At 42.1% G+C, this 26,771-nt stretch overlaps 1 protein-coding gene across 3 annotated transcripts in view; it reads right to left on the bottom strand.

The window, feature by feature from the left end:
• tanc2a (tetratricopeptide repeat, ankyrin repeat and coiled-coil containing 2a) overlaps positions 1–26,771 on the bottom strand; it is a 48,866-nt gene that overhangs the window by 7,772 nt on the left and 14,323 nt on the right. The window contains exons 2-23 of one of the 3 annotated variants that reach the window (XM_054606962.1): positions 25,946–26,059; positions 25,698–25,805; positions 16,272–16,411; positions 15,811–15,979; positions 15,392–15,712; positions 12,170–12,295; positions 11,810–12,076; positions 9,657–9,793; positions 8,892–9,123; positions 8,617–8,789; positions 7,433–7,513; positions 7,119–7,319; positions 6,068–6,202; positions 4,874–5,070; positions 4,660–4,768; positions 4,264–4,386; positions 4,028–4,165; positions 3,822–3,920; positions 2,027–2,218; positions 1,828–1,921; positions 446–579; positions 214–337 (exon numbers count right to left, since the gene is read on the bottom strand). In XM_054606962.1, coding sequence (XP_054462937.1) covers positions 214–337; positions 446–579; positions 1,828–1,921; positions 2,027–2,218; positions 3,822–3,920; positions 4,028–4,165; positions 4,264–4,386; positions 4,660–4,768; positions 4,874–5,070; positions 6,068–6,202; positions 7,119–7,319; positions 7,433–7,513; positions 8,617–8,789; positions 8,892–9,123; positions 9,657–9,793; positions 11,810–12,076; positions 12,170–12,295; positions 15,392–15,712; positions 15,811–15,979; positions 16,272–16,411; positions 25,698–25,805; positions 25,946–26,006 — 3,361 coding nt within the window. In that variant the 5' untranslated portion in view covers positions 26,007–26,059. Of the gene's footprint in view, positions 1–213; positions 338–445; positions 580–1,827; positions 1,922–2,026; positions 2,219–3,821; positions 3,921–4,027; positions 4,166–4,263; positions 4,387–4,659; positions 4,769–4,873; positions 5,071–6,067; positions 6,203–7,118; positions 7,320–7,432; positions 7,514–8,616; positions 8,790–8,891; positions 9,124–9,656; positions 9,794–11,809; positions 12,296–13,756; positions 13,809–15,391; positions 15,713–15,810; positions 15,980–16,271; positions 16,412–25,697; positions 25,806–25,945; positions 26,060–26,771 lie in introns of those variants that run through there. The other 2 variants (XM_054606961.1, XM_054606963.1) reach the window with 2 other exon arrangements.

The following is a 26,771-nucleotide window of genomic DNA, read 5'->3' as shown; positions in this document are numbered from 1 at the left end:
GACACCCCTATTGATGGATGGCGCCCCTATGGATGGATGAGGCCCCTTTGGATAGACGACCCCCCTATGCCTGGTTGGTGCCCCTATGCATGGGTGGCGCCCTTATGGATTGATGCTGCCCATATTGATGAATTGTGCCCCTAAACATGGATGGCACCCCTATGCATGGATTCTTGTATGAATGAGCAATCTTGTCAATGCATGAGTGGTTACCATGATCCAGTAGCAGCTGGGCTGTGGTCAAATGTCCCTCCGAGGCTGCCGTCATCAGGGCTGTTCGACCCTGTTGGTCCACCATGTTAACCTCCCCCCCGTGATTCAATAAGAGCTCCACCACCTGATCGAGAGACACAAGCGGAGACGGAAGGCTCAACATTTCTGGAACACTACAACATGTTTATTCTTTGTGTGTGTGTGTGTGTTGGTTCTGTGTGTTCCACCGTACCTGCAAGTTGCCACGTCTCACAGCACTGAAAAGGGGAGCCACACCCCGCCTGTTGCTTTGCTCAACGGCAGCCCCCTGATCCAACAACAGCCGGCAGACAGCCAGCCTGCCACTTCCTGCTGCTGCCGTCAGAGCTAACACGGAGACACAGACAGACACAGAGACAGTTGGACACAGCTTTCCTACTTGCGCATACGCAAGATCGTATCAAAATCTTGTCAAATGGGGGGGTCCGTGGTCTAATTTGTGTCAGTTTAGGGGTCCTTTGAGGTGAAAGGGCTTGGGAACCATTGTGTTATGGCATGAGGAAAACAATTAAATAGATTATGTAGGACTTGGAGGTAGATGTTATTTCAACCAAATAACACAAAAAGAGTCCCATAAGTTAGTTTAAAAAAAAACTTTTAGCATATATTTTAAGAAATTGAGGTTCCAGAAGTTAAGGAGACGATGTTGTGAAAGTAACTTAAACGGGTCGCAATTTTAACAAAGAGAAAAATGTTATGAAATTATGAGAAAACATCAGGATGTGTACTGTAGTGCTCAGCCTCCGCCACTAGAGAGCAGTGATGTGTAGCACAGCAGCCACTGACCGTAAGTAGCTCCTATTTAGAAAAATGACAAGGTGATCCAGTCGACCCGGATGATGTAAGTCATCTTTTAACAACCTGAATTGTGTGGCAAGAAATGCATAAATATATAACATAACATATAACTTTGGCTTTGATTCAGTTGACTTCCAGGGAACCGTTGTTAGAGTCGTTGTTAGAGTCCTGCAGTGTTAGTACTATTAATGTACAAGTGAGTTTAGTTTTATCTCATCTTTACACTATTGTACTGCAGGATTATAGCAGCATTGCTGCGTTCATAGGCTATAACAGGCTGTAGTTGTATATATTTTTCATATCAGTTATGGAATGTGGAGTTACAGTAGATTTTAGCATGAGGATGAAGTGGAAAATCACCACTAGAATTAATGTTATCTTACTACTACAAATTAATTGTAAGAAGGGCACTTGAAATGTTTTTATAAAAGCAGCACCCCTAGCAACAAGAGCCACAAATGCTACTTGAGGTAAACCCAGCCGGGAACCCCATCTTAGTTGCTTGGCGGTCGCCATTTCAGGTTTTTTGCTCATCGCCATTATTTATATATATGTTATACATTATCTTCATAGATATTATGTTTAATGTTTAATACATGTGTAATAAATACACAGATAAGTAAAATAGTAAAACTAATTAAATCAGTAGTATAACTGTAGTAATAGCAAAAGTCCTGAAGTAGCAAAATGCCCACGGTAGCAAAATACTAGTAGTAATGACCAGTGGACTAGTATTCCTGCAGCGTGAACATTTGCTGTAGATGGTTTTTTCAGTACCTGTCTCTCCCCACAGACTGTCCGGTGTGTTGATCTCAGGTCTCTCCTCCTCTTCCTCGTCTTCCTCCGGAAGATCCAAGAGGTACGACACAATCTACACACACAAACACGGCACAGTAACAACTGTTACAAACATATCACGAATAGAATTTCATGATTCATTAACAACATATCATTAAAGTGTGTGTGCGTAGGTGACCTCGGCGTGGCCTGCGCTGGCCGCCGCGATCAGAGCCTGCTGCACCGCCTGGCATCGGCTCGCCCCCCTCTGGCCGCAGCATGAAGTGCAGCTCCAGTCCGCGCGCCTCAGCAGGAGGCACAGCACCTCGAGGCGGCCCAGCTGAGCCGCGTGCACCAACACGCACCGGCCCGAGCTGTCCACGTGGCCCGCCTGCAGCGCACGGGGAAGAGAGAGAGGTTTAGAGGAGGCGACCCTGCGCACATGGGACACTGCAGAGCACTGAGGCGGCCTCATGCCAACACACACACATATTTCATAAACACACGTATCAAATGCACTTTTTCCACATTGGCTTGGGAAATCAGGCTCTCAGGACACCAAGATATGTTCTTGAAGACATGGAGTCCATCCATTATTATTCTAAATATGGGTTAATTCTACTATAAGTATTCACCACATACAGGGACAAAAAAAAAAGTAAACCCTTTGAAATTAGTCATTTGTGCGTAATTCAGCCATAAAATGTGGCATGATCTTCATCAAGATTACTATAAAGACAAATACAGTCCATGTATACTTATAACACTCAAATCATGGTTCGTATTGGCATATTTATCAAATAATCTCAACATTAAAAAATCCAAATAGGAAACAGTTCCTTTTAAAAGTTTTGTTAAAAATAAGAAAGGTGGGAAAGGGCATGACAATAAGTAATGTCATCATAAAAAAAGAAAGATTAGCATAAAAATGATTAAAGGAAGCATAAAGAGAACCTTATCTAAAAAAATAAGAAAAAAAAGTACCGTTAGCATTACAATTACTAATGTTATCGTAAAATAAAAGTAGGGTTAGCGTAGAAATTAGTTAAGTTAGGATAAAAATAACTAACCTTGTCTTAAAAATAAGAAATGTTAGCATTAAAATAAGTAAAGCTAGCATAAAAATAAATCAGGTTAATATGAAATTAACTAACGTTATCTTATGAATAAATAAAGTAATGTTAGCATGAATGAAGTTCAGGCTGTTCACCTGACCTAACTAAGGAGCACGGAACCCAGTCATCCTGGATGCTATATCAGTGGCATCAGCGTGTAGGAAAATCCTGCTTTTACCTGTTCTATACCTCATAAAATGTCTGATATTTTTATCAATGACTTGAAATTAGTAGTTGTAAATGGTTAGTCGTGCTTTGTTCTGTACAAAACACATGAACAATATTGGTAACTGACACTCATCTTTTCACAAGCTGATCCCTTATTCACATAATTCAGAGGAATGAGATTGGAAATGTTAGATTTTAAAACGGGGAGGAGAATCCTTTGGTTACAGTTAAGACAGGGGTAGTGTTATTTTTGACCTACTATGGCAAAAGTTCTATAATAACCTTTCAGCATTTTAGGACTAAATTATGCAAAGATGCAGGGAAATCAAAGGGCTCCACTTTCTATTTCTTGGCATGTACTTTCTATTTTTAATGTATTCATGTATTCTTTAATCGTTTATCTGTATTTTAAACTCATGTTCTATTATTGTTTGTATTATAGTTTGTTTATGGTGATATAGGGGTTAATGGGGCGTTCAGAATTTGTGATTGTCCTAAGAAATGTCCACACATCTGCTGCAACTGATTTCTTGTTATAAATATAAAGAAAGAGGTAAGAAAAACAAAAAACATGGATACAGCATCATTCTTGATACGACCACTGGATGGCATCAAAGTACACATTCTACATTTCAAAGTGTAAACTCTGCACATGATGGCTTTAAATATTCAAAGCCACAACATCTGGCAGGCAGACAAGTAGACAGGCACCTTAGCTGCATGCTGACTCAGCATGTTGACGATGTCCAGATGTCCAGCTGCAGCGGCAAATCCAAGAGCGGTCAACCCGTCCTGTGACTTAGCATCCACCTGGAAAAAACAACACGGAAAACCACATGTTTGGTTGCTAAACTGGCACAATGGCAACAATAATTGTGTAAAAAAACATTAAAAAAAAGATTAAATAAAAATGTTACCTGAGCTCCAAGGTCGAGCAGCAGTGCCACAGCATCACTGTGGCCCAGGTGAGCGTGGACACACAGCAGGGGGGCGTTGTTGAGGACATCACTACAGAAATCAACATCAGCTCCGCCCATAATCAGCAACCTGCTCACCTGGACGAATAGGGGGCCAAGTTACAGTCCACCTGTACTAGCAAGTGTGTGTGGATGTGTGTGCGTGTGTGTGTGTGTGTGTGTGTGTAAAATGTTACCTTGATGTTGGGGGTGTACAGGTTGCGCAGCGACGATAAAGCAGGGCTCAGGCTCTCCGTGCTGTAGGACAGCCAGAGCCCCTGCAGAACTGAAGAGGAAACCCCAAGCTTCTTACTCAATCCCTGGGGACAAGAATAGATGCCAAAGAAATAAAACAGTTAGATGGATAATTATTTGGTATATAAATGGATATTTTCAGAATTCATAAATCAAGCAACTTGCTGGCGAGCTGTTCAGAGGTTTACTTGTAAGTGGCACTTGCCTTCACAACTTTTTTACAACAACTGACATACACACGGAATTTCAGTGAGGAGTAGCATAAAATTAAGTAAAGTTCGGAACCCAGGTTTGATGCCGGATACTAAGGCAATTAGAGTCTCTGTGTATGTGCTCACTTTGTAGATGTGAGCCTTCAGGATGTGATGTCCCAGCTCCAGCGTCTCCTGTCGGTTCAACTTCCCTTCCTGCCTGCAGAGCCAGAAGGCCAGCAGAGTGTGACCGCTCCTGGAGAGACAAAACAGACAGCATCAGTGAAGACGTCCTTCTCTTTCTGCCTCTTTTCTTTTTTTTTCACTCTCACTCTCTCTCTCTTGCTGTCCATCAGTGTACCTCGGGTCGCAGAGGAACCTGTCGTCCTGACCCTCCTCCCTCCACGTCAGCCACTCCCTGAAGGAGGCGTGGTTGAGCATCCTGCTGCCGTCGCTCCGCCGCAGCAGGAAGGAGGAGAGCTGCTCCAGGCGGTGCGCAAACTCCCCCCAGTGCAGTGTCCCTCCGGTCAGAGCGCCCGCGTTCACCACCTCGAACAGCTAGAGGAGGATTCAAGGATTGAAGAATTCGTGGAGAAAACACAGTGATGCACAACAAAATGCAGCTGTAGCTCATTCGCAACACGAGACAAACATGACAAGACAAAACAAAAGCAGTTGTGTATTTTTGAATTTGCGGTCACATTTTAAGTGTATTCATATTCCTTTCTCAATATGCAGAAGACATGACTTAAACATGGCTTATGGTGTGTTCACACTTAACAGGAAGCTAAACTTTTTGTGTGATGCTTTGTTAGCGTATCCTATCAGCGTTTAGATTATCTTCCTGTCGTCCCTGTAGTCTATGACGTCGTTAAATCAGCAATAATTCAGAAAACCAGCATCTTAAAAGTAGTTTGCGTGTGATCTTGCCGACAGACCTATCAATGACTTTTTTTACAATCAGGCATTGTTATGTAGTTATTTCAGCATCCTTTTTATCCGTTTATTGCAGTCACAGCAAATCTGGTAATTAGGGGTTCATAGCGTTGCTGTAAACCAGCCGACGTGTGGCTTGATAGATACAGAATACAGCTCTGGGAAATGATGTTTTGAGCCGAGACAGGACGGCCTTTGGTTTGCCAACGTATCTAGGACTTTCACAACATGCACAAAGCAACAATTGAAATGTCTCTTTCTGGCGTGTCTAGCATGAATAAACACAACACAACCAAAAAAACTCTACAGCCACGCTAGCAGCTTTTAGCTGAATGCTAACATCAACATGCTAACATGCTTCTAATGACAGTACTTGAAAGCTGAGGTTTAGCCGCTTTATGTTAAATGCTGATAGAATGTCACCAGTTTTGCAGGCATTTGGTCATAATCAAATTCTACAAAGAAAAAGTTTGACCTGGTGATGGTGCTGGGGGAAAAGTTAAGGTTGTTGCAATGTAACACACACACACACACACACACACACACACACACACACACACACACACACACACACACACACACACACACACACACACACACACACAGTGATGGTGCGTACCTGTTGGTCGGTCAGTGGGTGCAGCGATGCCACGGTAACGTTGAGCAGCGGCAGAACTCTCTGAAAGGACGACTGGGTGGGAAACCGCATGTTGAGCTGCAGTAGGTAGACTTCTGCTAGACTCACAGGGACCACCTATACACACACACAGAAACATACACACATCAAAATTTGTCAATAATGTATTATATAAATTGTGTTAAAACAGACAAATAACAAATTTAGTAACATAAGCGTGAAACTCAACTGACAGTTAAATTGCTTTCCGCCACTTCAGCGCGTCCACTGTAACTAAAGTTTCAAGTGCTTTTATAATTTACAATCAAATTGACTAATTTCAACTGTTTCAACCCTACACTTCATCTAATAATGCAATTGCTTTCTTAAGCCCCTATTGCTCTGGAAAAAAACAAACAAACATCTGTCTTTAGTCTGCATTCATTCCTAGGACACGAATCATCAGAAATCCTGGGTATTTTTGGCTCAAGCTCCTATCGGCAGAGATGGTAACGATGTTTCGATGATATGTGATGTGGGTTGAAGAGAATTTATGATAAATAAAATCAACAGGAATTTGGACAATTATTATAATTTATCAACGTACAAAACACACGATTAATATGCTCTTCTCAAAGCAACCAGACTCCAGTCAGACAACAACAATTTTACCTCGCTGATCGTTGAAACACACAAAATAAAAATCATCAAAACCGTCTTTCAACTGTTTTAACAGTCACCAACTTTGATTTGAGAGTTTTAAAGAGAGACTGAATAAATAACAAATATTTTTTGAAAAGTTACTGGAGTCACATTTTCACTGTTTACTTATCACGTTTTCCGGCACGTTTGTGTCGTCAAAGTTAGTAAGCTAGCACACTTTTTACAGAAGATTTTAGCTATTGCTAGTTCAACTACGATATTATAGAAAACAAAGTAACACAACCTCAACCAATAATAAGAAGATGCTTATGTATTATAACTGACTTACCTGTTATTTTCCTACAATCCTTGTTTCATTTCACCTCCACATCCTTCCCTGCCCATTCCTCACCTTGAAGCTGGAACTCTTCAGGACCAGGTACCCTCCCTCTATCAGATCCAGGGTCAGTTTCAGGTACAGGTACGAGCCTCTGCTCAGGCTCTTCAGGTGGCCGATCAGCTTGGCCAGCGCAGTGTTGTCGAGGCGACCGTTGCTCAGCGAGACGTTGCTTTGGATCTCCGGACTGCTGTGGATACGCTGCATCAGGTAACCCTGAGAAAGAAAAAGAAAAAAGACTGTGTATAGATGTACAGATAGATAGAGAGACAGACAGACAGAGAGACAAACAGACAGACAGACAGACAGACAGACAGTGTGCATGTTACCTGCAGGTCCTGGTCTATGGCGTTGTTCTCTTCCATCCCGTCTAGAGAGATGCGATGAAAAGGTAAAGAACGAGCAATGTCCTGATTGAAAAAAACACAGAAAAAAAGATTTAGTTGAGGTCTGTTAGCTCAATGAGTTTGTTGAAAATGTTGTACTAAACCAGAACCCTGTTAAAGGGATCTTAAAAATGTTTTTGCCTGATGCATAGTGTCAGTACTTAAGTATATTTATTCCTATCTGTCATAACCATGCTGGCTGTTTAATATACTTTAAATGTCCCTTTAAATGTTGCAAGGATTATCCAACATGTTTGGCAAATGCAATGCTACTGTATCTTGGGTAATGTCGGCCCTGGCTGCTTGAGTGTAAACTTAACAGAATCCTATAAAGAGCAGGACACAGCCCCTTAAGTTAGCTTAAAACTCTGATAGCATCTACAATGAGCTTTCACACAGTGGGAAAGAAATACCATGTGCTAGTCGTGAACGAACACAGCTTTTTTTTTTCTTCTTTTAAATAGAACTTAACCCTACAAGCTCGTTATCTTGGCAGTAAAGCTCTACTTCAGTAGTGTAAGCTCGTTATGCTAACGTTTGCTTTACTTTGCCAGTTTAAGCTAGTTATGCTAACATTTGCTTTACTACTGTAAGGTAGGTATGCTAACGTTTGCTTTGCTTCACTACTGTAAGCTTGTTTGCTAACGTTCATTTACTTTGCCAGGTTAAGCTAGTAATGCTTACGTTTGCTTTACTTTAAGACTGTAAGCTCATGATGCTAACGTTCGCAGCTATTAACATTCCTTACACTTTAACTCTTTGAATTGGGTGTAGGTTTTTTGCTTTTTGTGTCATGGTTTAGTTTTGGAAAGGACAAAAACAAAAGGACAACATGCAACAAACTCTTGTTATGCCAAGCTTTGCTCACTAGCAGAAGAACAAAGATTTAAATGGGATTTTTTTGGTAAAAACAAGAAAAAAAAAAAAGGTGAATTGTTTGACTGATAACAAACACAATCATCTGATATAGTCTAAAATGTTATTAATTTTTCCTGTCAATAATCGTTTGATTTTTGAAGGGAATTTGGTGATGATGGATGGTGAGCTTACATGCAGCTTTAATTAATGCATAGTTTAGCAGAACAACAGTTGTTGTCTGAGTTCTGTTTTCGTGTTTGTGTACATACGTGCTGGCCGGTCCTGACAGTGGTAATGACCTTCAACCAGGAAGGAAATTTCTGGACGTTACGAGAGAGGAAGGAAGTGAGTGTGTCGCCGTAGTCCGGCCGGTGGAACTCTGCCTCGTTCAGCCCATCAATCAGAATAATAAGCCCTGCCCCGTCCACATGCAACTTCCTCTCTGGAGAAAAAAACCCAATATGGAACAGAACAGATCACATTGAGTATTATATCTCTGGCTTTACAGAAGAAGTCAGCAGAATACAGTGCAACCCCAGGTTACCTCTGTAGAGAGCGTCCAGAGGTTCTAGTATTCCTCTCTGGAGGGCGGAGCTCGGATCCTGGACGCAGGAGCGCAGACTGAGTGTGCTCTGTAGCTGTGGCGTCTGGTGCAGCAGCTCCCGATAGGCCGACAGATGGGGGGCGTCACTTAGCATCGCCGCCATGTTGTGGACAAACTCAGGGACCAGGCAGGTGTCACAGTTATCAGCTTGACAGAAATGATATGCGACGACCTGCAAAGATATTTGCATGATTTGGAAATTTGAGCAAGTTTGTTGCTGTGGAAATCTTTTCAGTCTTTTAAGTTTCCAATGGAGTTACATTTTATAATAAAATGTGCCTGTTTTGCATAACAACTTAGTAGAAGAGCATTCTGGCTAACAATGTTACTACGTGCTAATCTGTTAACTTTAGCAGTGCTAGTAGGTTGACCTTGTTGCATTTGGACAGAACCAGGCTAGCTGTTTCCCCTTCTCTTTAGCGGAAATTATTATTGTCAAAAGTGCGCATGAAACACCTTTTTGATGAAGAGCTTATTTGTTTTCTTGTACACAATTACTGCACGGGCTAAAGAGGGGCAGCAATCTTCTCTCTTAATTTCAACATAAAGGGAATGATTTTACTGAAGGAAACGTAGTGCAAATACCTAAAAGGTGTACTTAAGTGCAGTACTTGAGTTAATGTACTTGGTTACTTTCGGTTACTGCTTTGTAGTAGTCTGTTGTGTGATACAGTAGATCTACATTATGTGAAGTGGGGATGGTACCTGTGCTGCAAGCCTCCTCAGAACCTCCTCTTGTCTCCTCCTCATCTCTGGAGTCCCCGGACAGCTTCCTCCCCCTCCTTCGTCTCCCCCTCGTCCTCTTCCCAGGGAGTCTTGGGAGAAAGAAACGGCCTCTGCATCTGGAGTGAGGGAATATAAGGATTATTCAACATTTTTAAATCTCAGTAAAGCCTGCTGCCTTCTTTGCTCTTTTTTTTTCTATCCACTGCATGATTTAATGGGTTTTCCTGCTGGTTGGATCAGCCATGAGCGTGGTTGATAGTTGGGAGTCGGGCTGGTTTTATTGGGTTCTGCATGATGACTCAGCCTTCTCTTACAGACTGATCGAGGTTGTCTTCATGGCTGGAATAACTCACTGGGGGTCTTTTTGGCAATCATGCGACATAGGCTCCTTCCAACAATTTACTATGTCCCCTTCAAGCGCTGTAAAAAAATTCAGCTAACAATGGAACATTTCTCAAACAAATTGGGGCTTTTCACTCTATTTTCTAATGTACATGTACATGTACTTAAAGATTTTCCTACACGTTGAGTCTAGACTGACTGTAAATCTGGGCTGGTTTTAGCCTGCTGGTGAATGGTAAATGGACTGTAATTGTATAGCACTTTTCTAGACCACTGATAGCTTTAACACTACATGTCATCATTCACCCATTCACACCCATTCATATACTCATGGCAGAGGTTACCATGAAAGGTGCCACCCGTCCACCAGGAATCTAACTAACCATTCACACCCATTCACATCCATGGAGCAAGGCTGTGGGGTTAAGAGTCTTGCCCAAGGACACACAGACATGGACTAGCAGAGCCAGGGGGATCGAACTGCGGATCCTCTGATTGAAAGACGACCCTGCTCTACCACTGAGCCACAGTCGCCCAGGTGGGCAGCTCGCAGGTGAGCGTAGGTTGATGGTTCGAATTCCCTGGCCACATGCAACAAATATCTAGCAACATGACAGCTGGCAACAAGAGGGTAGTATTCTATTCTACTTTATCCTATTCCAAGTTATGAGCTGCAAACCTAACCAAAAGAGAAGAAAACTCTAGAAATAATGTTGTGTGCTGCAATTCTATTCCCTTTTTAGCTTATTGACCATCCAACACGACTGAACACAACGAGAGGAAATGAGTGGGCCACTCTGGAGGAGGTCTGCAGGCTGCGCACCCAATCAGAAGTTAGAAACAGTTCTGGTATTTTTTCATGCTATTTTTTCCCATTGGCTGATTTATTTTCTTAACTTTGGATCGAGCGGGTAAGATGCAAGTTTGGCGCTCAGACTTGCCGTCAATAAAAGCGTAGTAACTGCAGAATTAATAGTAGAAAAATAACTGGAGTATTTAATCAGAGAGTGCAATCAGAACTGCATTGGGGTCAGATTGCAAGAACTGGAAGTTGTGTATATAATGGGAGGACATAAAATGTCAATGTTTCTGCTGTTTTGCCTTCATCTGTGAGCTGTTTGAAGCTTGAACTTGTTCAAAACTTGAATCAAGTTGTGAAAAAAAGACAATATATATCTCAAAATTCAAACAAATGTAAAACTACGGGAGTTAGTTTAAGGCTAATTCCCATCAGCAGTCCAGCTGTAAACTATTTTAGTCGTAGGATGGATGTGATGTGTTTAGGTCAACTTCAGAACGAATTCAATTAGTAAAAATTCTTCATAAATGTCACGAGATGAAAGCAAACGGAGTATACTGTGTTTAAAAAGAAAAATACATTTTTAAAAGTACAGTTGAAAGCATACATAATTTGCACTTGAAAATACAACCTTTTTACCCATTGGTTGATTAAGATGGAAGGCAGTATTTGGTACAACATATGAATATAGTAATGTTGTGAGTTTTATATTTAGGAAAATGTATTAATAATAATACATTTTCTTGTAAATTTTATATATTGTATTTTGTAAAAAAGTATTTTAAAAAGATGATGGTAATAAAGTTGGATTGATTCCGTTTTCTGCCGATCCGGTCTGGTGTACAAGCTTAAACCAAACCAACATTTCTCATTATGACTCGTTACTACACTTGTTTTACATAAGTTATAAGTTATATGCCAATGCAATTAACATTTGTTCATAACAGGTTACCTGATTGGGTAACCCCATATAACCTCTCTCTCTGCTTACGTTTAGCCACGGTCTGGTTGCTGGTGGCAGTTGGCGACAGGCGGTTTCCGTGACAACTGAGCGCCACCAGACGGGCAACGATAGCTGTTTTGCCGAAGCCCATGTTGCCGACAATCACCACGCCACGACTGGTTGCCGGGTCAGCACTGCGGAGACAAGCGTCCACTTCCTGGAAGAGCCACTCCCTTCCGGTGAACAGCCAATCAGACGAGAGACTCGGAACCTCAAAGTGGAGGGGCTTCAGGTTGAGGGAGGGAGTGAAACGAACTGCGGGAGAAGAGGGGAGGTGGAGAATTGTAATACCGTTTGTTAAAATAGTATGGTGTGTTGTGTTTATGTGTTTGTTTTGCATGTGTTTACCTCTGTGGTCCTGCTGACTACGATTCCCAGAATTCTGCCGGGGCATTCTGAGGGACGTCCTTGAAGGGATGTGTCTCTGCTGCTCATCCAGATAGGCTAGATCTTCAAGGTGGGCAGAACTAGTGGCTAGAGCGAGAGAATGATGGAGACAGTTTGTTTTATGCATGAACAAAGTTTTAGATGGGTATGAAACCCTTCTGGTAAGGTCATCATAACAAAAAATCTCATCTTGTTCTCTGATAAAATGTCAAAGGTACATCCAATATGTACGGGGAGAAGTTAACTACAGCTTATAAAGGGCACAGACCTTAAGAAGTCATTGAAAATACATTCATAAATGAGCACAAAAAATAGATAAGCCATGGACAGGCAGACACACTCACTCACTCACTCACACACACGCACGAACGAGTGCATGATCTCCCTCCAGGCTTGTGCCTGGCAGAGATAATAATTTAAACTAAAAGAGCTTGAGCAGTGCAGGATTTTCAGATACTGATATCAATACTGGCATCAACATTTTATGCTTTAAAAAAATAGTGATAATTTATTCAGCATTTCTGATAAGTAACTGTTGTGTGTGAATAAAAAATGATACAGTATATTAATCATATAAGCTTTAGATATGTAAACATACCAGTAACTCTGTTGTTAAAGTAACAGTTGTCATTTTGGAAAATATAGTTAATAGCATAAAAACACAATAGCTTGGTTAGATGAGAAGATTGAAACCACTGTCGTCTCTGTACAGCAAATGCGAAATGGTTAGCTTAGCTTAGCACAAGGACTGGAAACAGGGGGAAACAGCTAGCCCAGTGGTAGTTTTTAAAGGGGGGTTACATTACATTACAGTCATTTAGCAGACGCTTTTATCCAAAGCGACTTACAGGAAGTGTATTCAACATAGGTATTCAAGAGAACTACTAGTCACCAGAAGTCATAAGTGCATCTCCTTTTTTAAACAAGCATCTAAGAGTATAAACCAGAGCAAAAGTATAGTGCAGAAGCAAATTACTACGAAAACAATAATTGCAACAGACTAATACGAATATAACAAGTGCTACAAACCACTACGAATAGGATAAGTGCAGTAAACGAATACGAATTCAATAAGTGCAGCGGACTGATACGAATACAGTAAATGCAACAACTAATACGAATGCAATAAGTGCTACGAGGAAGGCTCAAGGTAGTACTTCTTTTATGGTTATGTGCCGGACTAGTTCCTGGCATTGAGCGATGACTTCCAAGGTTAACTTGCAATTTGCTGATTTTATTGCTTCACATTGCCAAGTGTTCAACCACAACAAATAAATCCAAAACCTAAAGAAACCACAGCATGAAGACATAAAACAAGCTAATGTCCAAATACAACCACAAACAGGGTTTGACACAGAAAAAGGTACGTTTTAAAATGCGGTTAAAAGTTAAAGAAACATTCCTTTTTCTTATCTATCCTCAGTGAAGGGAAGAACATGCAGGATTTGTGAGTGATTTCCACTACAGCCATTATATCTAACAAAACACTAATAAATATTGTTCAATGTGAGTCGTCTCGAGTGCCAACAAAGACAGACAGCCACCTACCTAAAGTTTGATCCAATCAATCCAGTTACAATCCGCTACAGCCACAGAGAACGTCAGTGCAGGCTGCGTATCCTGTGCGTATGTATGCATGTGTGTGTGTGTTTTGAGAAACGTCATACATGCCATTTCCTTCCTTTTTTTAGTTTTTATGAGACACAGAGAGGGAAAAGAGGAAATGGAGGATGAGCTCTTTTTCAAGCCTGGTTGTTTTGTATCCACACGCTACAATAAGGAGCTTATTATTGTTTTCAGAGATGTTAGCACGCACTTTTAAAAATGATAATGCTAAGCTAGGCTAACAACATCTTGACTGCAGCATCAAATAAGTGTTTTTCTAAAAATTTTAACCAATCTCTTTAGTTTCGGGTGACTATAGAAAATAATTCTGTGATATCTTTACTATTTTGTTTCACAATGAACAGAGCTGCTTGTATTGCTAAAGGTAAAAGGTAAGAAAACTACAGATAGGTCACGTTTGTAAAAAATAAATAAAATAGGGCTGGTTATCATTTCCCCCAAATTATTTATTGAAAAACCTAGCTAATTAAAGTGTTTTTGTTGAACAAGCTGTAAACACAACATTTACATATTTTAACTGTAAAAGGTTGGCTTACAGTTAGGTAAACAGTTGACGTTTTACAGCAGTTTCTTCTTACATAGCGACCGCTACATACGTTGATACTAACTTATCTGTGATAAGCTAATATTGTCCTTTAAAGTCACAGTGAAAGACAAGTTAGAGCATCTTGAGCTTTTGTCAATTGATGTATTTCCTAGTGACACACAATTTTTGGGGTTAATTACAGATGATGGGTGATGACTATTTGGCCTCCACTCCACTCGCCTCCTTAACTTGTGTTGTTAAATTAGGAGAAAGAGGATGAAGGTCAAATTTTATTATCCATCATTCATTAGGCTAGCTTAGTGTGGCTGTCTCTTTATACGCCTTTATTTGTTAGAAGCTCTGTTTAAAGAGATCACATCATTATCATGGATGCAAGGCTTTGTTAACTCACTATCACGCGTGAACTCACTATAGTTGAGAAAGAGTAATATATTTCCTTCCTAACAGGAAAGAATGTGTGTGGGAGCGCGTTCTGGAGAACAAAAATAGCAATGGCACCACTGGTCTCTCACCACCCTTCATTTCCAACAACGACTGTTTTGCTGCGTCAAGACAAGCGCGAGCGCACCTCAAACTGCGTCCTGTGGGAAAAAACCCATTGGACCCGGCACTGCCGCTGGCCACAAGTCCACTCTCATTTTCTGTAACCAGTGTAGCATTAAAGCATGTTGAAAATGGAACGCTAGCTAGCCAGCCATCTGCAACTTAGCCAGCTAGTTTATTCTACCTTGTTTAAATGCTACACTGGTTACAGAAAATGAGCCAAACAAAGTTTTCACTCATCGGGCAAATATAAATGTGCGGTCGTAGGGTGTGACAAGAGTGTGTGGATAAAGTATGAAATGGCAAAATTCTACTATTTTACTTTATAGGGAAGTTAGCCCGCTATAACAGTCACAATGGCAACAGTACAATGGCCACCACTCTGACCATCCTGCTATGGTTATTTGAATGGGAATGTCTTTTTTTCTATTATTATATTTCTATGCGTCATGCATTTGTCATCTTACCAGCGACTGAATTAGGACGGGGCATGAGGTAGAGAGGGATGGAGTGGGTGGAGCCTGACGAGCGGGCGGAGCCAGGGCCTCGGTCAGGGTGGAGTTTGTTGAGGCTGTAAGTGGAGGCGGCCATGATGTCCTCCACCCTGTACAGGAAGCCGTCATTCACGCCCCCTCCTGCCACCATACAGGAAGATAAGTTGGAGGCCACCACCTGCTGGCCCCCTTGCTGCCATAGATTCAGGCTGCTGCCGCGGTAACCGTCGACGGGATACTTCCCGCCGTCGTCCCGGTCTGCCGCCGACTCAGTGGAATAGCTGGTCAACGTGGCTGAACGAGAAAAAGAGAGGGGGAAAGAGAGAAAAATGTGAATGATTTAGCAGTGAAAGGGTTTCTTTTTTGAAGAAGCTGTATCCACGGTGTGTCACCTATGATGCCGCTGTCTCTGCTCTCCAGTGTTGAGGATGGGGAGGTGACGGAGGCGTGGTTGGGGGAAGCGTGATTGTCGTTGTTGGTGCCCTCCTCTCCAGCAGGAGGCTGCAGTGTGGCGCAAGGGGAGGTGCTACTACTTGCCAGACTGGAGGAAGGAGAGATCCTCTGTGGGGGGGAAAATATTTTTATCACTTTCTTGTATGTTTGCAGCAATGGCTTTAAGTCATGTGTACAGATAAACAATACTTACATATCAATATCTCAACCAGAAGGAATAAATATGTAAATTTAAAAAAAAAAAAAAATCATAATATCCAAGTTTAGTGCTAAAAATGTGCAAACAATACATTTATACATGGTGTATAAATGATGTATGATGAGTATCTTATGTACAGATTCAAATAAACAGAGACACCCTAGATGTGTGTTAGTGTGCATCCGTGTGTGACTTGATTACCTGTCCATCATCCTGGGCATGGTAGGAGGACCCCGGCTCTCCACTGATTATTTTTTCCCCCAGCAGGAAGCCCAGTCGGGTCATCAGAGCGTCGGCCGCCTCGTCTACTGAAGGTGGGGGTCCTAACTCCTCCTCCTCACCTGGAGAGAGCAAAGAAAAGAGGGAAAGGTTTTTCATTTCTCTCAACAAAATTACACTTGAGCTGTATATGATTCTAAATATATTCTGATTTAAATTAAAATTTGGCTGTTCAATAGAACAATATTTTTTTCCCTTATTAGTAGTGCATATTGTGGGCGCATATTCTCCGTGGCAGTAGAAAGTGACCAGCTCTATATCAACTTGGAAAGGCCCGGGGTAAAAAAAGGCTTGCAACTCCGAACCTTGAAGACTTTCACGTCAACTGAGGGGCCACCTCCAGGTTATTTGACTCATCGACCAGTCTTTATGCTAAGCTAAGCTAACCCGCTGCAGCTTCACATTTATCACACAGACATCAAGAGTAGCATCAATCTTGCCATTTGACTCTTAGGCGTACTATCCCTTTAATATCAGCTTTACCGATGCATCAAGGCCCAGAAAGGCAGAGTGCTGCCAAGTACAAATAGAAATGAAGCCACACAACTTGAATTTGCAGTGGTGGAAACACAGACATAACCACTGGAACAACCCAGAAAGTAGAGACCTCAGTACTATATATAAATATATATATACTCTGCTGCCCCGCCTCCTCGCACTATGAGATTGGATCGGTCCAAGCAGGATGAAAAATGGGTCTAAATCTGGCCAATCAGAGATGAGAATCAAAATAGAACAAATTGTTAAAAGACCTTAAAACCCATACACACACACATAAAAGCAAGTGCGCAAATCCCACAGGGACGATTTTGGGTGGAGCAGTAATTTATCTCCATATTAACATATTCATGATCATGACATATTTGCAAAGAGTAGACACACACACACACACACACACACACGACTGTCAGCCACAGCATGAAAGCTCATACTTTGTCTCTTTCTCTGACAGTCTGTAATTACAGCTATAAATTGCTGACTGTAGAACTAAATACTAGAGAAACAGACGCACACACACTGAAAATAAAACCAACCAAACACAAAACACACTGGGAAGCACACTGTGTGTGTGCACACACACACACACAAGCACACACATGCACGTGTGTGTGGTTATCCAATAACAGGGTGTGTGAGTCATTTTTAGAAGAAGAAAAATAAAATGGAAAGATCAGATACGGAGAGCGCAGACTTTTGTATTTCGGTCTCTTTAACTACTTTAGCTTCTGATTCCTCTTTGATGTATTTCTTTCTTCTTTCCTTTCTTCTTTCCTTCCTTCCTTCCTTCCTTCCTTCCTATATCCCCATATCTAAATATCACGTCTTGTCCTTCTACATGCCTTTAAGTTTGGTCATTCTGAACAGCTATAAACACTTTGGTTTCCCAGACATGGTAGGACAACACGTTAAACAACCTTGTTCGTTTTAACTGTATCTGCCTTGTTCCTCTTTTTCTTTGGTTGTTTTCATCTCTGAACTCTCTCTGAAAAAAGATCACAGCGAAGGAACACAACCGAGTGAAAGCGTGATAGATGTGGGTTCAAACCCCGGCTGGGACAAAGGTATGTGACGAAGAAATGTGTTCTTTGTGACAAAAATAAATAAAACGTCAGATGTGGTTGCGACTCTAAACTCTAAAACCAGCTTGAAAGAAAAGATTAAATTCAGGCATACGCATGACTTTAGATAGAACAGAGAAAAGGTGAGTGAGGCTAGACCGGCTAGCTAAAGCCAGCTAGCAGGCTAGCTCGCCTCACCCGCTAAAGCTGACTTGCTTGCCGAAAGATACCATAATATCAGAGGTTTTGGGGGGAGGGTCTAAAGGATATGGAGCAGCGTTCAGGGTAAGTTATTAATAACACAATAGTTCTCAGGTGGGTGCCGGTATAAGAAAATACTTCTGATCCGCACATTACTTGCTGAAACAGCACCAAAAGAACGGCAATATATTGAGGCGAAACGCCAAGCGGACAAGGATAGATCCAAAGCAAGAGTGAATCTGGGGTTGGTTGACCCCAACCCACAAATCCTACTCATCCTGTCCTTTAAGTATCCACTAAGTCACCAAGCTTCCAGAACCAAATATTTCACGAGGATGCAAAAATTATGTTTTTTGTCCCACTTTCTGGTGGCTTTGAGGCTAAAAGCTCCAATATAAATCTATTGAAGTAAAGGTAAGAATATAAAATATTACGTCTGGTTTTCCGTTGGACGCAGTGCATCCTCAGAGCTATTGAAGATTTATGCGGCATCTAAGAAAAGGACAACTGTCCCCCTCGTAAATTCCTTAGCGGCAGTGAAGGGCCGCTAAGTCAGACTATGAACAGGTAGGAACTCTATAAAAGCTGGTTGACTTTGGTGGTAGTCTGTATTCCTTAACACTGTTTTGACTTTGATGTCAGATGTAAAATTAGAAGGTGACAAATGATAGTTTTGTGTGGTGCTATTAATGAAAACCTGTACAGAGTATAAGTACTGGTTACATGCTGTGTATATACGTGCACTGTGCGTTTACAGCTGTTTTTAAACTACAGCTACAGATTTGTCAGTCCTCTGCCAATAAAGCAGCACACTCACATTTAAATGCTTTGCAGAGAAAGAAAGAAATTCAAATTGTAATTGTGGCAATTAGTGGATTTGCTATCGGGGGAGAAAAAATGTAAGGGTACATTTTTTCAAGTCAAGTTAAACATGTGAACTTTGACGTGCACGCTGTTGACCACCAGCAAGTTGTCTTCAAGCACTTTTTGCTGACAGCTAACTATCTTGCTAATGGTCAAAAAGCTTGCTAGCTCAGAGAGCTTCCTGAGAACACAAGAGAAAACAATGTAAATCCAAGAGCTTGTGACTGACAACTGGCTAGCAGGTTAGTTGCTAGCTACGCCAGCTAACGTAGATAGTAAACTAGCACTGCGAGTAGTCCATACCTCACCAGGCGAGGTTGAATTAGGCTTTGTCACTCTGGTGTGACCAGGCTTTTACAACATCGTTCAACAACCACAGTGCCTGGAATATAAGAGAAACCATTCTGTAAATTAAGCCAACGCTTTTAGACAGTATGCCACTTGTGTTATAGTGGAATGTGGATACATGACAAAGCTATGCAGTATTGTGTTTGCAAGTTCCTACGCTTACAACTGTAATTTGCTAATACATAGCTTTCATTAGATTGCTAACAACTAACTTTATCATCAATGCTAAAATAATCCTTTGATATGCTGACATGACATGCTGTAGCTAGTACCAGGCATTCGTTAACAGTTTAGTCGTTGGTTGCATATTGTGGCAGGTTGTGTGCTTTTCTAATGCAATACTTCAAAATGTTCATTAAAATTTGTTAATGAAACACAGCTTGTGAAATATTACAATTTGCAACGAAGTCTAAGGAAACAGGCTAACAGCCAACATCTGCTTTCTCTGTATTCTCACTGTCCGTACTCATAACAACGGATTTGCCTGAAATATGCAACCCAAAATGTCCTTTAACTTATTCCAAATACTGACACCTATATAGTAACTTTTGACCCTGGTAGAAACTCGTCTGCCTGAAACAAGAACATCGAGAGAGAGTCCTTTACTCTCACCGTCTTCATCACTTCTTACTCCTCTCTGTCCACCACCGGGACGATCCACCAGTTCCCGACACGGCTCAGGGACGTCCTCGTGGGACAGACAGCAGCAGGCGTAAAACAGCAAGCGCCGCAGGATGAAAGAGGCACGGCCGACGACCCTCGCCGTCGCGGGGTCCCCGCCGCAGATACAGACGCCCGCCGGTCTCCCAGGGCGACGGACGGAGGACCGCCCATGGCGACACCACTTGGCCCTGGAGCGGGCGCACGCTTTCAGAATAGCCGCCGTGCAGTCCATAGCTGGCTGGCTGGAGGAGTTATGATTGGTTCAGAGTGGTCCCATGTAGAGGACAGGGTCAACAAATCAAAGGGTTGTTATTGCCCCCCAAAACAACAAGTCACTATCTTCTTTTTTGGTCCTGAGCTCCTCCTTCTCCAGAGCACACAAAGGAGAGAAAGATGAAGCTGGCAGGAATGACGAGATAAGAAGAGGTAGAGACCCCCCAGGAGAAGAAAAAAAACACAAGAAGTTCTCCAACTTCTGTAGCCGAATGACTGCCGCTAATAAGCAGGACAGTCAAACATGCAAATGCTGTGGTAGAAGCCAAACTCTTCATATATTCAGTGAAGGTATTTTGTTACTTTCGGAGTTGAAACTACAATCCACGCAGCAGATCCAGACGATGTAATCCTTATTTGTCCTTTGTAGCTGAAAATTTTTTCATCGTTTTAATTCACAGGTAGAGCCTCCTCACAACCGTGCAAAAATAGCATCCAGCTACTCAGGCATGATGTGGAAAGAGTAGATCCTCCCCTAGTTGATATCCGCTTTGGTCAGGAGCACGATAAGTAAAGTTTCCAAGTTTTGTGAGGAGTTTTTACTTCAGCCTCCATATCTGGTCTGAAAGACGACCTCCCTCGTTCGACTGCACGGCAAATCAAAACCTCCCCTCCTCCAACCCAAAAGAAACCACACACGCACACGCACACACACACACACACACACACACACACACACACACACACACACACACACACACGAGAGAGAGGGGGAAAGGCTGCAGGAGGAGCTGAACAGGGAGAGTAATCTGTTACATGTCGAGGAGCGCAAGGAGAGTTTTGGGGAAGACAGTTTAGACTTCTTTCTTCTATCGGAGGAAAAACACAGCCGGAGAGAAAAAACCCTGAAGGAAGACTCGGCAGACCAAAGAAATGCTGCAATTAAACTTAAACTCCTTCCTTGAGAACAGAGGAGCGTCTGACCACAAATCACAGTGACGATGGAAGGGTGTAATCCACTTTAGCCCAGAAAATGTGAAAAATGTTGAAAGAAAAGTACAAAACAAATAGTTGGATTGAAGTAAATATCATGTTACTTGCTCTATTTGAGTTTTCAAATCAACAGAAAACCTTTTTTGAATGACAAGAGTAAAAAGTAGAAACATGGGGCAAGGGTGAAAAGTTGAAGAAATAGTTGGAATAAGATTTAGAGTCATCCTGCTGTCCATGAAAAAGAGATAAGTAAAGGAGGCAGCAACAAATCTGCCCAACAAAAGCAGAGAGCAGTAACAGAAGAGGTGCCTTTGGGGGGGAAAAAAGGTTCAAGTTTTCAGGCTGGCTGAAAAAACTGTGTAACCATAGACTGTAAATAAGAGGTGGATGTTGTCACCGTGAAGTCACCCATTGGTTTGTAGACTGCTGTTTTGAAGCTTTGAGTTCTTCAATTTTGGTCGACGCCATCTTGGTTTGTGGCCTTAGCCATTACGTTTGGCCTTAGCCATCTTGGTTTATGGCCATAGCCATCTTGGTTTATGGCCTACGTCGACTTGTTTTTTGGCCTACGCGATCTTGTTTTTTTTCCTTCGCCATCTTGTTTTTTGGCAACCAGAAGTGAAGACAACCAAATGCTGTACGAGACATTTTTAGGGGACCAAATTGTTACAGTTGACTTTCATTAACACAAAACACACTTAAAAGGGTTAAACGTCTAAGGCTACATCCAAACGTATTCGTTTTCATTTAAATTCTGGGTTTGAAAACGGAAACTATCTACGTCCACACAGGCGTTTTTAGCATTGTTTTCATTTTTAGCAAAATGATTTCCATCCAGACTAGCTTGCCTGAAAAGGAATATCACATAACTATTCACGTACACTAGGCATGCAGGTGCCGGTGTAAACAGGAAGTACATTGGTTGCTTATTTACAGATAATACGACTTAGAAAGAAAAGATCGTGCTTGATACTTAAGAACCGCCTCTATAAACTCAAACAGACCAATTTCGTTTAAAGTTTTATTTTTCAAACATAGTTACAAAGCCTCAGATCTTGCTGTATCTCACACACACATTTAATTTACTTTAAAATAAACGGTTACTAAACAAAGTAAATAGATTATGGGTCAATATATTTTGTCAACACACGTCTCTCCCTCATTTTCCGGACATGCCGCTCGCCAATCGCTCCAATAGCAGCCGCTTCCCCTGCATGTCGGCAGTAGTAGAATTATAAAATGCAGAATTTAACTGTGCAACAGCTGCTAGTAAAGACAATAAGCTCAACAACGCCTGTTATCAGAATTGATTTAACCGGGTAGTCATTTTAATCAAGGCTGTTGTTGTTTGTTTTCTTCCGGAAAGGGTCACGTGGTAAGGGCGTGACAAATCAGGGAAGGACATGTCACAACTCCTAAGACGCAATCAAATAGCGAACGTGGGTGCCTACGTCATCGTTTCCAAACTTCTTTGTTTCCGCCTATAGGGAACTAATCCAGCCTCAGGAGCCTTTTCAAACTCCTCCGTTTTTGGTGCCCTAAAACTCCGGCATAGTCTGGACGCTCAGTGTAAACGAAGCAAAAGATACGCGTTTTAAAATTAAAATGACATAATGTGGACAGGGCCTAAGACGGAAACACAGACAACTCCCAGACCGGACAAAGCCGGGGTAGCGTCCTGTCAATCACAAGGTAGCCATGACCTTAAGCATACCCTGCTTTATGTTCTATTTAAATCTAAATGGGTCCATAATTTACTAAATGAACATCATGTTGTATTTATTAAGGCCTAAAACTAGCGATTGAGGCCATAAAATCATGTTTACAATAATTACTGAGGTTATAATTAAAGTGAGAAGTAGGGTCATTTTCACAATAGCTGTGTCCCAATCTAGCGGCTGCAGCCTTCGGAGGAACCAGCATTCGCGGTCTACGTCAGCCACGTCTTTTGAATACCGCGAAGGCTCGACCGAGCGATCCCCAAAATGAGACGGTCTGGTTGACAGATGTTTTCCTGTTTGCGTCACCAGCTTTTCGCGCCCCCACCCTTTTGCCGCTCCCGTCTCCTAGCAACTAGCTGCGGTTGTCATAAAAGAGGTAAAGCTAAGTTTAAAAAAAAAAATGGACAAGCTGCTATAAATAGCGCAGCGGCTCTCGGTAGCGTTAGCTGGTTAGTTAATAGCGTCACGTAAATTAACCGATCATTTTAACATAATGTGGTCTGATCAGGTCCCTTGTTTTTAGTTTTAACACTTGTATCTGTAGCTATTCACGCGAGTTAAAAACCCAATAAATACATATAAATGTGAATTCTCCCGTTGCTGGTCCACTAGTCGCCATGTCGCTAAAAAAAAACTTCACCGGCACGCAATGAATCTTGAGATATGTTGGGCTTTGTCGGCCGCATTAGAAGGAGTCTTCGAAATGGGACAGCCTCGTTGCGGCCGTGTGACGCAATCGGTCTACAAATACACCCTCCGCTGGATTTGGACACAGCTATACACTTCTATACAATCATACTTCTTTTTGCAACCAGAGGAGTCGCCCCCTGATGGCCATTAGAGAGAATGCAAGTTTTAAGACACTTCCCCATTGGCTTAACTCGTAAGAAACGGAGGTGGCCGCCTGGTTCATGGCAACGGTCTGCTGTAAACAAATAACCGACCAATCAGATTCGAGTTTTTAACAAGCCAATGTAATAAACATTGTTAGGTGCTAACATAGAGGAGCATTTAGCAACTAGAGAGCTACAAAAACTCCCTCAGGAGACCTAAAACATAGCAACAAGATAAGGAAAATTGGTCTTAACAAGGTGGCCAGAAACATGACTAAATGATTACTAACGCTCTATAAAAGTGATTTTTCAAAAACACAGAGAAGAAAGAGGTAAAGGGGTGAAGAGAAATAAACTGAAACCAGAGCTTGTGTGTGTACGTGGGCACGGTGTACCAACTTTAAGAAGTTGCCTCGGCTCGTAGCGTTCCTGTTTTGACAGAGCACGAGCGGCGGAGATGGAGAGAGGGTCGGAGAGAGAGACTCCACATGGTTATGTTTAGGAGAAGTGTCAGATCAACCGTGAGGAGGAGGAAGAGGAGGAGAGGAGAGGTTGGTAGGGCTTGGGTTACACTTCTGTGTTTTCTCTCTCACTAAAGCACAGAGGGACGATCAGATGCAGGGTCAAAGGTCAACCCCCCCCTTCTGCCAGACACTGTGTAACAGGTCACCAGACACTGTGTAACAGGTCACAGCTGTGTGTGTGTGTGTGTGTGTGTGTGTGTGTGTGTGTGTGTGTGTGTGTGTGTGTGTGTGTGTGTGTGTGTGTGTGTGTGTGTGTGACAGAATGGGAGACAAAAAGAAACTATTCTAGCTCTGGTTGTGGTTTCCCTCTTTCCTTGCTTACCACGAAGAAATGCAAATGCAGGGAAAATGTACTTCTTTACATAGAATTTCGCACAAAAAACAATGTGTAAAAATGTACGTGCATAAACTATATACTGTCAAAACTGTAGAAACCACAACATTGCTGTGCTTAGATGACGTTATTTTGAGTGTCGACTGAGAGGCTACAATGTTTGATCCAAACTCCATTCAGAAAACAAGAATTTTAACAGTTCTTTGCTTGAGGTCTTGGGGACAGAAACGAAAAAGCATGAAGTCAGACTTTTTACAAATCAGCAAAATGATGTTGTTATTTCCGCATCCTTTTCATCCGTTTACTGCGATTAAACCAAAGCAAAAATCTGTTTATTTTGGTTTTATACTACTGGAGTTAATCAGCTGAGGTGTGCCTTGCTAGATACAGTGAATACAGCTCGGTGGGGGTAAGCTTCCTTTCCAGGGTTTCTAACGTGGGTGACACAAATAAGACAAAAAATACACGAATGGTCCCAAAGTCAAACCTTGTTTTACTGTGAGTAAAGCAAGACAAAAAAACTTGCTTGCTCTGCGTTTGGTGTGACCACAGCTCGTATCCTGATTGGTGCAGAGAAATGCGTGACATCACCTTTTTTCCAACTTAGCCAAACACCTTCAAACCAGTGAGAAAAACAGAGAAAATACAGGAAATCCCACAAGTAAAATAACCAAACCAATCCAGACGTTGGCACGAAAGTGTATTCATGTAGAATCACTTGATCAGCCCAAAATGTTTTTCCCCATTGACTTGCATCTGGGTAATTTGTCACCCACGTAATTAGACTTTTTGGGCTTCATGCGCCACTTTCAAAGGAATAAACAGGGCGCAGCCTCTAACGTGTCCAATTGTCTTTATACATCCATGTCTGACACTGGCACGCAGCCATGTTTGTTCTGCTACTGTTGGCACGCGCACACGCACACACACACACACACACACAATGAGCTAGCAACAGCTCAGCTAGAGCTTGACATCCGTCCCTCCCTCTGTGTGATAAGTGTTCTGTGTTGTTTGTCTTGTGTGAATGTGCATTTTCTTTACTTATGAAAGTGTGCCATGCTCAATGAGTTCAGATAAGATAGATGGTCCTACCAGCTCTTTTTACCAGGCGAAGGTTGAGGAGTGGAGAAGAGGGGAGCGAGCGACTGAATCCCTCCATCATCCTGACCTCTGACCCCTCCGACTCTATGCCACTGCCGCCTGTTGAAAGAGAGAGAGAATCAGAAGAGTGTTTGGAGATCGAAAGAGGCCGCTGTATGAAATCATGGAAACCAACAGAGAAACATATCTGCAAACAAAAAAACGCTTCTGACACGACTGTAACACACAGAGGTACTGACCACCGGTGTTGTTCTTGCGGGTTTTGCCTCCCAGCAACATCTTCAGGCTGTTTCGGAACATGTTTGCTCACAATGGCAGGTCACAAACACACAGATCCTTCCTGTCCACACCGTCTGGGAAGAGAGAGAGAGAGAGAGAGAGTCAATAAACGATTAGAAATTATCATTTTCATTCCAGTGTAGTAGGGACGTTCAATGATATTCAGGTCTACAGCATTCATACAGGGGCAATTATAGCCTGGGAATTCTCACTATTACTGTGCCGATACTCTCATGCCAATTGTACTTGCTGCCGCACCAGTTCAACCTTCTCCTTGTATTGTTGAAATAACTAAGATGTAATTTCCTTGTAAGTGTTTATTAATGGAGTTCTCCAAGCAACAAATGTTTTACTTCTATGCTCCTATAACACTTCCATACTGGACAGTTAAAATAAAGGCTGAGAGGTGATGCAGCGGAACTAGAGACATCTTCTTTCTTATGCCATGCATTCTTGGCGTCAAAACCTTGCATTACCCACAATGCAGTACTGTCGCTGATAGTCCGGTAAGAGAATCAGATGCGTAATGTTCGTAACATCTAATGAAGCCTTGGGCCTCAAGCCTCAACTGCACAACCTCAGATGTTTGCACTCCCCAAACTCAGACGAGTCTCTGACAGAGCTTCCAGAGTTTCACCGCTAAATGCTAAGCCTCATAGCCTCATATTTAACGACGGGGCAAATACTAATTTGAATAAACTGTGTGAAATTGTTATCACGTTAGTGACCGAACTAAGGAGCTTGCTAACTAACAGTTAGCAGGCAGTTAGATAGCTCATTAGCTTA

Source organism: Anoplopoma fimbria, chromosome 11, assembly GCF_027596085.1.
Source record: "Anoplopoma fimbria isolate UVic2021 breed Golden Eagle Sablefish chromosome 11, Afim_UVic_2022, whole genome shotgun sequence".
NCBI classification, from domain to species: Eukaryota; Metazoa; Chordata; class Actinopteri; order Perciformes; family Anoplopomatidae; genus Anoplopoma; species Anoplopoma fimbria.
The sequence above is the reverse complement of the archived record's forward strand: the minus strand, read 5'-3'. Positions and strand labels throughout refer to the sequence as shown.